Source organism: Physella acuta, unplaced genomic scaffold, assembly GCF_028476545.2.
Source record: "Physella acuta isolate Inbredline_101_S28 unplaced genomic scaffold, ASM2847654v3 ptg000276l, whole genome shotgun sequence".
Classification (NCBI taxonomy): Eukaryota; Metazoa; Mollusca; class Gastropoda; family Physidae; genus Physella; species Physella acuta.
The window spans coordinates 455,527-471,516 of NW_026731795.1; the positions used below are offsets into that span (position 1 = coordinate 455,527).

General features: G+C 29.0%; 1 protein-coding gene across 3 annotated transcripts in view; it reads left to right on the forward strand.

Annotated features, from left to right (window-relative positions):
• Nucleotides 1-15,990, forward strand: part of LOC131939358 (uncharacterized) — a 54,351-nt gene that overhangs the window by 35,483 nt on the left and 2,878 nt on the right. The window contains exons 1-12 of one of the 3 annotated variants that reach the window (XM_059297640.1): nucleotides 7,720-7,814; nucleotides 9,206-9,282; nucleotides 10,367-10,699; nucleotides 11,005-11,096; nucleotides 11,380-11,602; nucleotides 12,298-12,468; nucleotides 12,714-12,767; nucleotides 13,297-13,389; nucleotides 14,024-14,063; nucleotides 14,768-14,787; nucleotides 15,094-15,139; nucleotides 15,664-15,686. In XM_059297640.1, the coding sequence (XP_059153623.1) occupies nucleotides 9,216-9,282; nucleotides 10,367-10,699; nucleotides 11,005-11,096; nucleotides 11,380-11,602; nucleotides 12,298-12,468; nucleotides 12,714-12,767; nucleotides 13,297-13,389; nucleotides 14,024-14,063; nucleotides 14,768-14,787; nucleotides 15,094-15,139; nucleotides 15,664-15,686 (1,162 nt within the window). In that variant the 5' untranslated portion in view covers nucleotides 7,720-7,814; nucleotides 9,206-9,215. Of the gene's footprint in view, nucleotides 1-7,719; nucleotides 7,815-8,902; nucleotides 8,970-9,205; nucleotides 9,283-10,366; nucleotides 10,700-11,004; nucleotides 11,097-11,379; nucleotides 11,603-12,297; nucleotides 12,469-12,713; nucleotides 12,768-13,296; nucleotides 13,390-14,023; nucleotides 14,064-14,767; nucleotides 14,788-15,093; nucleotides 15,140-15,663; nucleotides 15,687-15,990 lie in introns of those variants that run through there. The other 2 variants (XM_059297639.1, XM_059297641.1) reach the window with 2 other exon arrangements.

A 15,990-nucleotide genomic window follows, 5' to 3' on the forward strand; every position in this document is an offset into this window, starting at 1 on the left:
CATCGGACCAGGTGAGAAATTATTATTCTACTAAGGCTGTAAACTTTGGGCATTGAATTGACCCTTAGTCATCAGACCTTAATGATATTACCTCTAGTAAAACTATACTAGAATCTATATTCCCGGTAAAGAAGCGGCACAGACCCTCTTACCGGTTGAATCACGCATTTTACTGATTATCCCAGTTAGTACCAATACCTATATTACTACATTATTTCCCAATACCGTTAACATAGTCGTAATGCCGGGTTAGTACACATTCACTCTCCTTGCGCATATTTTTGTACAAGTACAAACACTAAACAGTTATGTATTCTATTTTTTTTTACTGAAAGATGAACGAAAAATACACATCGGACGAAATATGGTTTTTAAAAATATTGTTGTTTTGTTAAAGAAATTTCCAAACATGTCACACTATACAATATTACATTGATAAATGCTCTATGTATTATTTAATTATTTTTTAATTTATATATTTTATATATATTAATTTATATAATTTAATTTATATATTATTTTTTTTTTAAATTAATGTGAAAATGTATCTCTACCAGGCTCTGACAATGAAATCACTTGCAAAATTGATGATTCTGAGAATTTTCAAACAGAAAGTAAGTTTTTTAACTCCAAAAAAATCATAACATACCATTACACAATTTGACTGCTAAAACAGTAAGACATCTAATTAATTTCCAACTTTATAATAAGCATGATTATTACAGGTTTATTGCTAGATAATTATTTTCATCAACACGATTTCCAAATAATACAAATAACAGAATTTTACTAGATAAAAAGTATCAAAGTGTAATCTGCAAGCTAGAATGTAACTGTTGTTAAGATAATTATATGATGATAATGGTATATGCAGGTTGTGCAGATTGTGCAGAGAGTGATGCGTGTATCGCCCCACTTGTGTTTCTTCTTATTGCCATTGTAGTGATTTTGGTGCTGTGTATATTGTACGTCAAATCTTGTGAGTTACCAGAGCTTTTAACTGGAAACTAGTGTTATATTATGCAATTTTATATATTATTAAACTTGATGGTACTGTTTAGAATGTTTTTTTGTTTAATTGAAATATGCTTTTTTGTGCTAAAAATACTTATATTTTAATGAACTCACGAATAAAAGGCACACCAGTGAAAGAATCGCTGAAGAGGACGTTTTGTAAGTAAGTGTAAACTACTACTTTAAAATGCTTTTAAAAGACAATTACTGTGCAGCATACGTGTTTTGACAGTTGAACATTGTATTTTATCAATTCAGAAAAATATGCTAACTTTATTTTATTTTACAGGAACGCCAATCAGGAAACAAGTAAGTGTTCATGAATTAACTCTTTTGTATTGTAATCGCCGTTAGAAAAGTAAAGTAGCAATTTAGAAGGAACAATTTAATATCTAGTAGCATTGTTTGAAACGTAAAGGTAAAAGTATTAATTATTCCCTAATTCCACTGGAATAGATACTTTACTCTCACATTTTTATGTCAAATAAACGATATCCTATATTTTAGTGCAATAACTATTCTTTAAAACATAATATAGAACGTATTTTCTTTACATTTTTGCAGATGTTAATCTGGAAGCTTCGAATGAGAATGAAAGTAACCAGCAATTATTAGAAGCAACGTAAGTTAAAATAGTGAAGATTAAATACACATATAAGCACACACACACAAATATATATATATATATATATATATATATATATATATATATATATATATATATATATATATGTATATGTATATATATATATATATATATATATATATATATATATATATATATATATATATATATATATATATATATATATAAAGATAGAGCGAGCGAGAGAGATTAGGATAGGGAATATAGGCATTGAGTCTATATAAAATAAGTGACTCTGGTTTGTTAATTTTTCTTGTCATTTTAATTTAGAATACTGTTGGTTGAAATGAGTTCGTTTGAAATTATAATGACAAAAGCATTCCATTATCATAGTTACAACTAGATTCTAAGTAATCAAAGAACAGATGTTTTATTTACACGACTTTGAGAACGTTCGTTCTAGACTTATTTTTCCATGTATTTTTGTTGTGTTAATATCTTGAAAACTAATGTGTAACTGCATATGATGTCCTAACATTGCATTCTTTTATATTTATAGAAAAGAGACAGAACAAGGTAGGGTATCATTTGCGTTTTAAAAACAGACATGGAGATTTTTTTTATTTATACATTATTACTGATTTTGTAAAATATTTTTTATAAATATTGTATTAACCAAATAAAGCGAAACTGTATACATCCTGATTTTATGATTTTTTTCAATAGGGCTTGTAAGTTTGTAACCAACGTCTCGTGTTCATACTTGCCAGCTGGTATTTTTCAAATCAAACGTGAATATTTTTAATAAGTCAATAACAAAAGATTTTTCCACTATTGTAAAGGTACATAAAATCATAAACTATGATAATTATTGACTACAAAAAAAGTGGGAATAATTAAAGAAAATTCAGAATAAGTTATGTTTTTGAAATAAGTCTGCTGTTTTATTTTAATTTTTTAATTGTAAGTGAGAGTGTGAGACTTACAAGCCCTACTGTTTAGATAATTTAATGAATTTCTAAATAATGACCAATTACGTTTCATATATTTTTAAAACAGTGCCAACACCTTCTAACAATGAAGATCCGGTGCTTTTGGCCAGGTAGAAAAATAATTAATTAAGTTTTGTGATTTAAACTTTCTTTTCCATCTATAGTAATAAATTAGTAGAATTGATATTTACACTACTTAGATTGCATTTTCTTCAGCATTATTTACTTGTTTTAGTAACTATATTTTCCAATATATCACGCTTCATTGGTTAACATGTCCAAACTCAGATTATTCTTTTTAAGTACGATAATGTTACAACTGAAAAAAGTTATGAAACCAATTACCCAACTCAAGTACATAAAACGTGTCACTGTGTTTCAGGATCGAAACTGAAAAAAAACGATGTACAATTAAGAGAGAAGTGGTACTTGTAGGAACAAAGGAAAGTCATAAGGATTTGTTTAAAGCAGCAATACTTAATCAACAAAACATAAACGATGGAGTTGACTCAAAAGAAGGTGATAACATGAAAGGGGACGATGAATGCAGTTCTAATTTTGTTCAGGAATGTAACATTCATTTTTATCAACGTACCGATGGTGTTATAAAAATTGTCGATGGGCCGATTTTTCATAAAGGTAACACGCACAAATTTATTGAAGATATAAAATCATGTCTTGCTTTATCGTACACAGGCTACAATGCTATAATCATTGTCTTTACAAAAGAAAGATCAGAGCATGTAATAAGTATGATTGAAATATTGCATGAAAGATTTGGCATAGATATGAACTGCTTTATTTTTGTTGATACCAATGAAGAATCAAATAAAGAAAAGCAAAACAAAAGCTATAAACACATTGAAGAGATCTGCAGAAGGAGAATAGTTAAAATAAATGTCCATCAAGCAGATGCTAATGGATGCGATTTTTTCTCTAACATAGATCCGATGGAACAAAATTTCACGAAACATCTTTTGAAAATAAGCACACACAGAGAGGAACAATACAAAGACAATCAAGAAATTTTAAAAGATATATCTTTGTTTATGAATATTGTTTTAGACGGGAGTCGCAAAGCACAATTTGACATAGGTATTAGATTGGATCTTCTAGAAACTTTTTGGGGAAAATATAAAGAAAATGTAAACAATAATAAAGAAACCACAACTGAAAGCGTTTATAAAACAGAAGTCGGAAGAATTAAAAAGCAATATAAACTGGAAGTCCTATTGACAAATGATGACATTTGTGAAGACATCAACTACCTAATCGGATGTTTCCGTCACGTTTATTTCGTTCCTGAACCAATTGAAAGGAATAAAAAGATTATTTTATATCATGTTGTTAAAAGTTTCCAAAGGTTGCGTATATTCTACATAAAGTCAATGATACAAACAAAAGACGATTGTTTTGACAGCAACTTAATACACAAGCTCTCCGTTATGGAAACAACTACGAAATAAAAATATTGTGCTTTTAGATAATCAGAATTTATTAATTCTAATTATAATTTTAAATAGATATTATGTCTAGATTAGTTTTTATGCATTTATTGAAACCTGGTCGTTGACATCGTTGTAGTCTCACACATTCTCTATTACGAATGCAACTTGGACACTGGAAGTAAAACATAAAATAATCATGGGAGCCTGCGGTAAGACCATCCATTCTCAACCATCTAAACTTGTTAAGCATGAAAAACTGTTTAGGTTTTTATTCACAAATTACTACTTATGCTAACCTAATTTTCTTTTTGGAGAAAAAAAACAACGTGTACATTTACAGTAAAGTGTTGTTACATATTTTCAAACTGATGTTCAATAGTAACAAACTAATGGAAGGTTTCTTTTTTTATTTGTCTAATATCTTTATTTGTTACATTTATTTTAGTGCTTGGAACAAGAAAATAGTTGAGGACTCTCTTTTTCATTATTTTATGAATGTAATTTTTACGAAAGTAATATTTTTTTAAATGTAATATTTTTTTAATAATCAAAACGATAATTTCAATTTTTTGTTTGTTTTTACAAATATTGTGAAGAGTATTAATCGAATAGATATTTTAAAATAAAAATGTAATGAAATTAGGATATATTAGTTTTAAAATCAATACCCAAACGTTTTTACTTTTTCGTAGACAGATCATAAAGGATGTATTGTAATCGTGGACAAAATGTAAATGAAATGTTAACTGTTTTCACCTTTGATACCCTTACTTTATTTATTAGGGGATTTAAAAAGCTGTATTATAATCGAGCGAACAATCTTTATCTTGTTTGTGACAATATTTTAACTTTTACAACTTACATGAGCCTTAAAAACTTACTTTTGTAATCATGTCCGTCTATGTGTATGTATGTGTGTTTGTAAACACGAAAACCTGACCTCTGTTTTGTTTAGGTTGACGAAATTTTCAGAGGCAAAACTAGAACAAAAATTATTTAAACCATTTCCTAATTTAATGCTTTAATCAATTGCATGGCAAATTATATCCTTCTTGAAACAAGTCACACAAAAATATTCTTTAACTCCTTTCGACCAATGGCGTAGACGGGTTAGAAGGGGTTATATCCCCCCCCCCCCCCAATTGATGTCTCTTTAAAAATGTCATTGTAATAATACCACTGTAACATATTTAAATGTATTTCTGAATCAGTATGCATTTATAATTCATTATGTTTAGAACAGTCATCTAAAAACTGACGCTATGTTCACTCTGAGTTTGTTATTCCACCCCCCCCCCCCGCCCTCCTTACCACCAGAACTGAAGAGGCCGAAATTGTGAAGAGCAACATTAATGTCACATCCAGGTATACCCTGGGTAAGATAATAAACCTAAAGTGACAGGACACTTTTGATACCCTTACTTTAGGAATGATAACACGCTGTATTCTTCATCGTGCGAACAATCTCAATCTTGATTGTAACACAATTTTAATGCTTACAACCTTCAGGAACCATAAAAACTTACTTTTGTAATTATGCCCGTAAATGCCCTCCCCCCTCCCTACCAGGAGCAAAAAAATATTTCGCCCCCCATATATATATATATATATATATATATATATATATATATATATATATATATATATATATATATATATAGATTACTTATTTAAATACTTTCCTTATTTAATCATTTTACCTCTTTCATGGCAGTTTACATCCATTGTGAAACAAGAGGTCACACAAAAATGTGCTTTAAATCGTTTCGGACTCACATAATTTAGTCCTAACACGTCAGGCTTTATTTCATTTATACTCGCCGAAAATTATGAAAAGAGTAACTTCATAGTTTTGTTATTTGTTATGGTTTCGCGTGTTAATTTTATTCACAATTTTTTTGCAAATATATTAATAATTTGAATACTTTCGTTTATATATTGGTGTCATTCTTTAGTATGCCTTTTAAGTGTAATAATTAAGAGAAGAGATTCTTTTTTTAAAATTTGCTTAGTACAAATCTATTAAAAGGAAATATTAAACTTGTTAAAGAGGAGCTAAAAGTCATGGAAGTGGTTTGAAGGTTTGCCCATCTTTGACACTACAGCTCATGTTTTTTTTTATTTATGCAACAGTGTTATTAGTTACTGTAAAACGTTCACTGTTGTATGATATATATATATATATATATATATATATATATATATATATATATATATATATATATATATATATATATATATATATATATATATATATTTTATTTTACAAAACCTCTAGTCTATCAAGGTGCTTTGTTTTTTTATTCGGTTTCTGCCCCCCCCCCCCCCCCTCCTCCTCCTGCATTGCAGGGTCTGGCGGTATAGTAATCCCGCCCTTGAATTTCTTACGTAAGCATAATATCAAATGTTTTTTTCCTTTTCAAGGTTTAAGCGGTTTCTGGTAACCGGAACTAGTAATTACTAAACGCCAGATATTTTAAAAGCATAGAACTTTAGTGCCATTTAAATTTGGTAGACCAAATTGAAAGATAAAAATATTAAATTTTAAAAAGTATATCACTACTGTGTATCTTCGGAACGAACAGCATCAAATGATGGTGATATACTCGAAACAACAACTTAAAAAACAATTTTAGTACGTGAAAGCTAGTTGTATTTGTTTCAAAATATTGGTATACTTTTTATTGTTTCAGTACATTGAGTGTAACGTAAAAGTTAAAAAAAAGCATGTATACTTCTTTTTATTAATGAATATTAATGAATTTCTTTTTCAAAACGTGTAGGCCCTCCTTATTTGATTTTAAATCGTAATACTAAATTAATTATAACCGTTATTCCATGTGTTATTATATTGATTTTACTATCATCAAAATTAACATTACTATTATAATTTCTAGCTCTGATGTTTATTGTCAGTGTTATTACTTGTTAATACTATCATCACAGTTATGTATACTGCCATGTGTTCTTGTTGTAAACTTTTGAAACATTTTATTTGGAATAAACTATAATTTGCTTTTATAATTAATTTTTCTCTTATATCTAATTCTTAACATTTCTCTTATATCTAATTCTTAACAAATAAATATATTTAAGTAAATATGTGTAACTTAATTTAAGTTTATAAGATTTATTCCAACTAGGACCAGATATAATTGTTTTCTTAATATTTAGACATTAGAGTTTAATATAATTAGATTCGTAATGACTTTTACTAAACAGTGAATAAGGTTAATGCCGTTTTTTCAGTTTTTAATTTCTTTACAGTTATTAACTGTTAATTTAATTGTCATTATATACATAATGTCATTCATTAGATAACATTTCATTCTATAAAAAAAATCATATACTTTTTTTTCTAAATATTCTGCTGAAAAATTATCATTATATTACTTCATTTAACAAACGTTGAACTATTTACAAAGGGGGTTAACTCAACTTGTAAAAGCACACCACAAAAATGCTTGAGTTATTCAGTAAGGCACAGAGTTAAAGAGTGATACTTTCTTAAACGTATCATTTTATTCCGTACATCGGACTGTCATATTACAAACCGCAGGTAACACACATCTCAGATAAGAGTGACCTCCATATTTTAGTCAAGTATGGTCCTACGTGCTGTGTGGCTTGTGTTACTGTATATCAAATTTTGTACTTGTTGTAACATGTATTTAATAGAATCGATATCAACACACGGAATGCAATGTGAATTTTTAATTTTAGCTCTATCGAGTTATTTTTAACTACACTAAATTGCAGTTATATCTTTAAAATGTAAGTGATTTTATTAACTACATACGAAAAAATACGACAAAATACCAGAGGGGTTTAAGTCTAACTAAACCTTTCCTGCTGCATCGACATAATCTCTAAGTCGGCCCAGTCAGTACGCTCGATCAAGCCTAGTAATATATAACCATAAAAGAAACGAAATGTCAACACACTATCCATTATAAATGTGCCATAAGACCTAGTGTGTAGCACATACATGACTACGGTGGTATAAATAGTACGTGTTTACCCGCTACTTGCATATTACTACTTTAAGAATGGAGTTGCAGTAGTCGCCATATCAAGAGATAATAAATTCTTATGTAGGCCTACATATTGCACAACAAATCTGTAGTGAATTATATTAGATTTTTTAAATTAAATTATATAGCGTATACTTTAACAACATAAGTAGGTAATTTGATTTCAGCTACATACAACTATAATTCTGATATATATATATATATATATATATATATATATATATATATATATATATATATATATATATATATATATATATATATATTTATATATATATATATATATATATATATATATATATATATATATATATATATATATATATAAACATGTCTGACAAAGAAACCAGTACTAATTATATAGAAATCTGTGTCTAGTTTTTTTTATAATCAAAATAAATTTGACTAAATTAAGTGTCTAGTATTTTTAAACTATAATAATATTAAATGAATTAATTAATTAATGTTAGCTTTTGCTGAAAGTTTTATTAATTTTTTTAACAAATACAAACATATATTTTTAAAAAAAACTGAAATTATTTAAAATATTTCCCACACGTAAAATATATATATTTCTAACATATCTTCTCAACGTATTTTCTTTTTACATTTACTTAATATTGCTTGAGGAAAGATAGAAAGCCTCGCTAATTTTTTTTTTATATAATTTGAATAAAATAAGTTCATTTTTAGAAAGTAGCTAGAGTCTGTAGATTTAAAAAAAAAACGAAAACGTCTCGCGAGTTAGGTAATATCGGGAATTCCAGACTTTTGGGCTCTATGTAAACACTTTTTTAGAAAAAATCTCAGAGCGGAAATTCCGTGAAAGACCGAGCTGGTTTGTGTTGTATCCTATTTCAAGCTTGTCTATTTCTATTTCACTTTCAAATAGCTGGTACGTATGCCGTGTTTGTTAACATTTTTTAATAGACCTTTTATTTGTGAGGTATATTCGATTCTAAATATAATTTATAAAAGTATGAGTTCCGAGAAACTGGCATCGTTTCAATACGCACGGGTAAAACTATTTTCCAACAATAAGTAAACGTGTATTTGTCTTACAACTATATATTCACAGCGATGTGCTCTATTTTAATTTTGATTATACGGCAATCATATTGTTTATTTCAGATTCAACAGAATGTACAGAATCATGGAGTCATCAAACGTGTTTACAGCTTGTTATGTTTTGGCTCTTTTCGTTCAAGGTTGTAGGCTAGTTTTGTCATTTATATTTTATATTTTCTAATACATCGTCTGAGGTATATTACTGACATACGAAACTGTAGACTAATTGCTATCTTAGTTGTTAGCTATGTACAGATATAGGCAGAGGCGTAGCGACCCTTCCCGGCTCCCGGGGACAAACTTTCCATTAGCAACCCCCCTCAAACTTTTGATTTTCATCCCCCCCCCCCTCAAACTTTCGATTACTTTTTCCAACCCATTTTGGCGCCCAACTGCCCCCATCGCTACGCCTCTGGATATAGGTATATGTATTAACAGCAGTGTAAAGTAAATAAAACAACGGTTGCACATCCTTATAATAACGGCTGGACTGGGCTGTCGTGGCGATACACAGAGGGTCACCAGACCATAAGCGGTGCTGATAGGGATATTAGTGCAAAAGCGATTGCATCAAATCTCCTTTAGTTTATCTGTCTCTACATGCGGGTTATTAGTAAGGGTTTCAAATTAGTTTAACACATGTATATATTTTATAAATAAATAATTTTAAAAATCAAACGTTTTAAAGTTTTAATTGCAAGCTTTTAAATAATAATGCATTCAAAAGGTGATAATTACTTTCTTTAAATATATAAAAAATTAACTCCTATTTAAATATCTTAAGAAAAGCGCGGGTCGCTTCTTAAATTTTAGTAAATGTATTCAATAGTTAATATAGTGATCAACACCATTATTTTAATAAAAACATAAGAATTATTTACCCTTATTAAAATTCATATTGTTACATTATATTTTGTTAAACTTCAAGATATGTGTCGTTACACCATTTTTATATTTCTTCTCATTAAATAAAATCAAATTGAATATTAAAATTATATATATAGGCCCTATATATATATATATATATATATATATATATATATATATATATATATATAGATATATAGATATAGATATAGATATAGATATATATGCATATATATATATCTATATATATACATATATATATAAATATAAATATATATATATATATATATATATATATATATATATATATATATATATATATATATATATATATATATATATATATATATATTTCAGTAATATACGCTTGTGAACCAGCAAAAGAGGGCCAGCCATACCAACTAAAGTATATCATGGATACAGTTCCAATTGACTCGCCACTGGTGATGTGGACAAAAGACGACATTTTAGTAGCAGAATGTCCTCTAGCTGCTGCGGATTGTATAATTAACAACCTCAACTGGGTGACGGCAAAAGTCGAAAAATTTGACGAAACATTTATATTTATATTAGACATTAGTAGAGTCTCAAGAGAATTAATGAGCAACGCCAAAGGACTTTGGAAGTTAAAAACACACACTTCCAGTCCCAGGGTAGAGGTGTTTTATCACTGTAGTCTTCAGGTTTTTTGTGAGTTTCTTGACACTGTACACAAAATTAATAAATGTATCATTAAATATTATTAATAGTTTTAAATAATTATGTAAACATGTAAAAATACAGCTTGTCGAATAGATGCGAAAATTGCTTAAATGTGTGTACCTGGGCAGCTTCTTGAAAGTGCAGTACATGCTCCATTTTCTCATGTATGTGTTTCTTATACATAAATATATATATAACTTAAATTAGATTATCGCCAAAAAATGTAAACATAGTTATAGGTTTTTATAATAAATAACGAAAACATTCATTTTATTATTTTGAAACGATTACAGCAAAGCCAGCAGAGACAAATTGTAGAAAGACTTTGTCCAAAGAAGGTCTAACCGTGTCTTGCTACGGAAGACAAATATACCCAGAGGCTTTGGTAACACTATGGTTTATGTCTGTTATTTTACCTCAACAAACTAATGATGCATTTAATAATTGGTAAAAAAATACTTCAATATTTCAAGATATTTATATTTTGTTAATAGATATTTTGCAAACAACTGTCAATGTTCGATTTACTCTAAAATGTGATACGTATTGGGAAACTACATCATTTTAAGAGCAAAGATTATAAAAGAAAATTTAGCTTAAAAAACAAATCTTAAGAAAATGTATATAAAATCTTTGAGATAAAATTATGTAATGTTTATTGCAAACAGATTACTGTATTCAGAACGTCAGTAGACTCAAACTCAGATACATGCAAGAACACACCTATGACATACGACCCAGTTTACTACGAAACAATCTGTGAGAGAAGATTTAATACAAGTGAATTACATTTGGAAATGGAAGATTTTACTTTTTGCGTTTACCCCAGTGTGATAGGAACTAAAGATTATAACCTGATCGGCACAAATGTTTCTATGTCTTTACTCATAGGTAAGGTCTAATACACCCTCTTTATTTACCACATACAGGTGTGCTAAAATGAATTTAATTTAGCAGTTATTAATTTGAATAAAAAGCATTTTAAAAAAGAAAACTATACAATCTGTCTCAATTCCACAGAAAATATATATACAAATACAAATTTAACGTATTATAATACGTGGATTATGCTCAGTCGTGAATGCTGAGCATGCATATATTGTGCATTGAGATCTTATTTTGCTACACCAATGAATTATGTATGTTTATATCGTTAATTGTTGATATAGTAAAAATTTCCTTATTTTTACTCTTGTGCTAAAGTCTGCACCGTTAGTCGTAGTTATCAAAAAAGCTCGCTTCGGAGGGTAGTAGAAAGATATGTCGCTATAGTTCCTCGCGAAAAAACTCAATTTATAAGACATGTCTACAGCCTGAATGTACATTGGTCCTTAGCTTTAATAATAGTTCAGTGGTTTACTTGTTTTTTATTGAATTATAAAAGTAGAGGAAGTGACACTGATAGATTCTAAAATCTATCATTACAATTATGTCAAAGCAAAATAAGAAATTCATCTATTTGCTAAGGAACAATAATGGTGTCCAGCAAAATACCGCTTATTACTGCTATATATTTAATGTCTCTATTTATTTTCTGAAATATTATTATTAGATTTAATACACTTGTATTTAATTTTTAAAAATAGAACCGTCTTCAATATCTGTTCGAGACTGCAACAGAACAACTAGTTCTATAAGCTGTAGTTGTGAAAGGCTAGACACAGACGACAGTAAGTCTGGTTTTAATTGGTACGCTAACGACGTTGAGGTGAAACAGAAATCACAATACTATACAGCGGCAACATCTCCTGGTGCAGGTGGGTTTACTCTGTATACCCTTTCCATTAGTTTCATTAATACAATCTTTGAATTATATATGCACATACGTGAATTATAAAACTTAATTTTAAAACGTTAAAATTACCTAGCAATATTTGTAAATGTATATAATCAAAACTAAAATTAAATTGGTCAGATGGACGCCTTTCTCGATTTTCTATGAATTATTAATTTAAATGACTGTTTTTCAACTATTCATTAATTTTATAAATGTATTTAACAGTTGATGACATAATTTGTAAACCTATTACGACTGAAACGACGCGTCAGTATCATGGTAGGTTAATTTATTCGTATTTTCTATTATTCTTTGCAACTAATCTTTGAAAACAGCTGCAAGGGTTGTTTTCTATAAAATTTATGCTGAGTAAGTGTTTGTAGGAATTTCATTATCCACACAATGCCAACAGGTCTTGGATTAATTAATCAAATATATAGTGAGTCAATAATCAATACAATTAGAATCCAAATATAACAGCGCATTGAGACAAAAAGTTGGTTCTAAGAAAAAGCCCTAGCTATTCAGGCAAATATCTGACACCCTAAAATGCTAATATCATTTCAAGCAAATTCGGATATTTTTATATTTTTAAACCTAAAAATGTCTACCGTAGGCTTTTTAAAATGTCCATTAAGAAAAGCGTATTTTCTAAAATTTTCTTGAGGATTTTCTTGAAATCGTTCTCGATTTTTATTGGCCATGAAAACAGTTAATAAAATATATTATGGGTTGTTAATGTTTACATTTTATTCAAATGGGAAATCACCAAGATACTCTTTGATTGAAAGTCTTTATTATTTTTCAGATGTAGACAACAGCGCTGTGATTGTACTCGTTATACTACTTGTAGCAGCCATTTTGGGGATTTTAGTTTTGGTCTTCATATACACACCATTGTGTAAGGGATTTTTTTTTCATTTCATAATTCAAAATATATCGTAAATATTTTTATTTGGAATTTAATTTTTACCTTTTCGCATGCCAATGTGCTTTTTCCAACCGGAATGCCATAGTAACTACACCAGTTTTGTACAAATAAAGCTGTTTTCTGCTACTGCTGTACTAAATTAATATACTTCTTTAAATACTGTGCATGGTCTACACTAAAGGAAAAAAAAACGTTGAAAAAATAATTAACAGTGTTGTCAATTGTATTTTAATATGCGATGTCTATGTTTGTTAAAAGAAATATTCAAAATATAAATGTTTCGGGCTATTGTTGATTATAAACATAATAAGCTCAGCGTATAAAAGCTGAATTGAACAGGGATGAGATAAATAAAAATAAAATAGCACAAAATATCGATTAACATAGATAGGCGTTATTGGTTAATTAACATAAATTATGTCACAACAATAAATGTGCCTATGACATTAATATTTTTACTAATGTTTGGAACACGAACTGTTTAAACCGTTTAGCTTATACTATAGGCTAAAATAAGAAAAAACTATTTTATAATTGAAGAAAAATATATGCAATTCATGTTGTGCCACTTATTGAAAAGAATATTACAAACATGTATCGACAGGTAAACTATTTAAAGACAAAATGAATTTTCCAATGAAAAGGTAAGAGTTTAATGGGTTTTTTTTTACAATTTTAAACAGCATGTCTTTTTTAAAGTAAAACATTTAAATTAAGTCGCTGTTTTGTTGTTATAGTCGTTAATTGTCTCAGTGAATAGGGGTCTGCATGGTCGAGTCGGTAAAGCTCATGGTTGCTAAACCGAAAAGTCTCGAGTTCGAACCCTCGGGCAGATGAGGCTCGTTAGCTGGGGACAGCCACTCTTCTAGGAGAGACAACTCCAAAATCAAACAACTGCTGCCTTGTAGTTTGTTCTTGGTTGGACAAAGGCTATGGAAGCAAATCCAAAAAGAAAAGCAGGCTGAAATCGGAGTCAATGGCCTCAATTGCGCATAACCAGTTGACACGTAACGCTTAATTGTGTTGGAGGCGTGGTCGAGTCGGCAAAAAGATCATGGTTGATAAATTCGAACAAAGTCTCGAGTTCAAACCCACTGGCAGATAAATCTCGACCCCCTTCAACACTAATAATTAAGAACGAAGAAGAAGAAGTCTCAGTGAATTATTAGGATAAGATTTTGATGGTATTTTCTTTCTCCTGTTTACACTATTACAACTTTAATACGTATGCATATTAAGCTCCCAATTGACTTAGTGTTTTGTATAGTCGACAATTCAGCACTGTTTGTATTTTTCTGACAAATTAAAACGTGTGCATATTATATTTTATCTGATTTTTTATTTACAGAACAGATGGTAAAAAAGAAGGTTTGTTTCATTTTATAGTTGATTGTACTTTTTAAAAATTTTAAATTGCAACAATGATAATGCTTAATATGATCATTACTATTTTATCAAATATATCATTTTTTAGTGATATTTGAAAAACAATATTAAACATTTTACTTATATTTGATATTTTAGCTTTTAAAAACCACGTATTTTACAAAATAGCCTTACATACTTTGCAAAGTAGCAATAGCCTTTTGCTTTAATTTACAAATACGTAAATAATTAAATTATTATAAATTCTGTTCAATGCACTGGTTTTATGATATATCAAAAACATTTCAGAGCCTGCAGAATCTGGTGAATCAAAATCACTATTGACTACTGATAAGTAAGTTACTTCATTTCCATAACTCAATTATAATCAACAAGTTACATGTTAAATAGCATTGTAAGTTAAAATATCTGTTATTTTTCAACACATCTTTCTCATTTTTTGTATATTTTTAATAAATGTGTTTTATAATGTTTAATCCCATTTAAAACCGTTTGCAAATTTCTGCGTCAATTTACACCAGGGGTCTCCAAACTTTTCATTCCGAGGGCCGCATTAACTATCAAATTTCAGTTCGGGGGCCAGTTTCTTCCAGGCATGTCTTTGATTTTTCTGGGCAAAGTTGCTCAGCCATCACCAACAAACGATTTTTCCTTGGACAAAAAGATCTTCGCGGGCCGGATGAGAGCACTTCGCGGGCTGCATCCGGCCCGCGGGCCGTAGTTTAAAGACCCCTGATTTACACCATAGATTATTGACTAGGCTTACTTTTCACAATCATTTAAAGGCAGATTTAAGGAACATTGTACAATATTATTTAATTGCAAAATTAAATTAAAATAATTTCTTTTATCATTTAGAGAAGGAACTTCAAGTAACACTGGTAAGTTCATACTTTAACGCAACGAATTGATCCCCAAAGATTCACCGACACCATACGTCAAGAGTATTGTTCGACAACTCTCACTCGTTCGTTCTTTCCCTTCTAATTTCACGAAACATTGAGATGTAAATCATCAATATTTAAAAAAATAAAAAATGGAACTTAAGTATTTGTATCGAGAAATTTAAATGATTAGCTTTCGGTAGGCTAAGCACTTATTTATTAGAAAATTGTTAAATGAAAACTTATGTTTATTTGCCTGTAACAACTTTGTATTAGCTACTATGTTTATCACCAAATATTG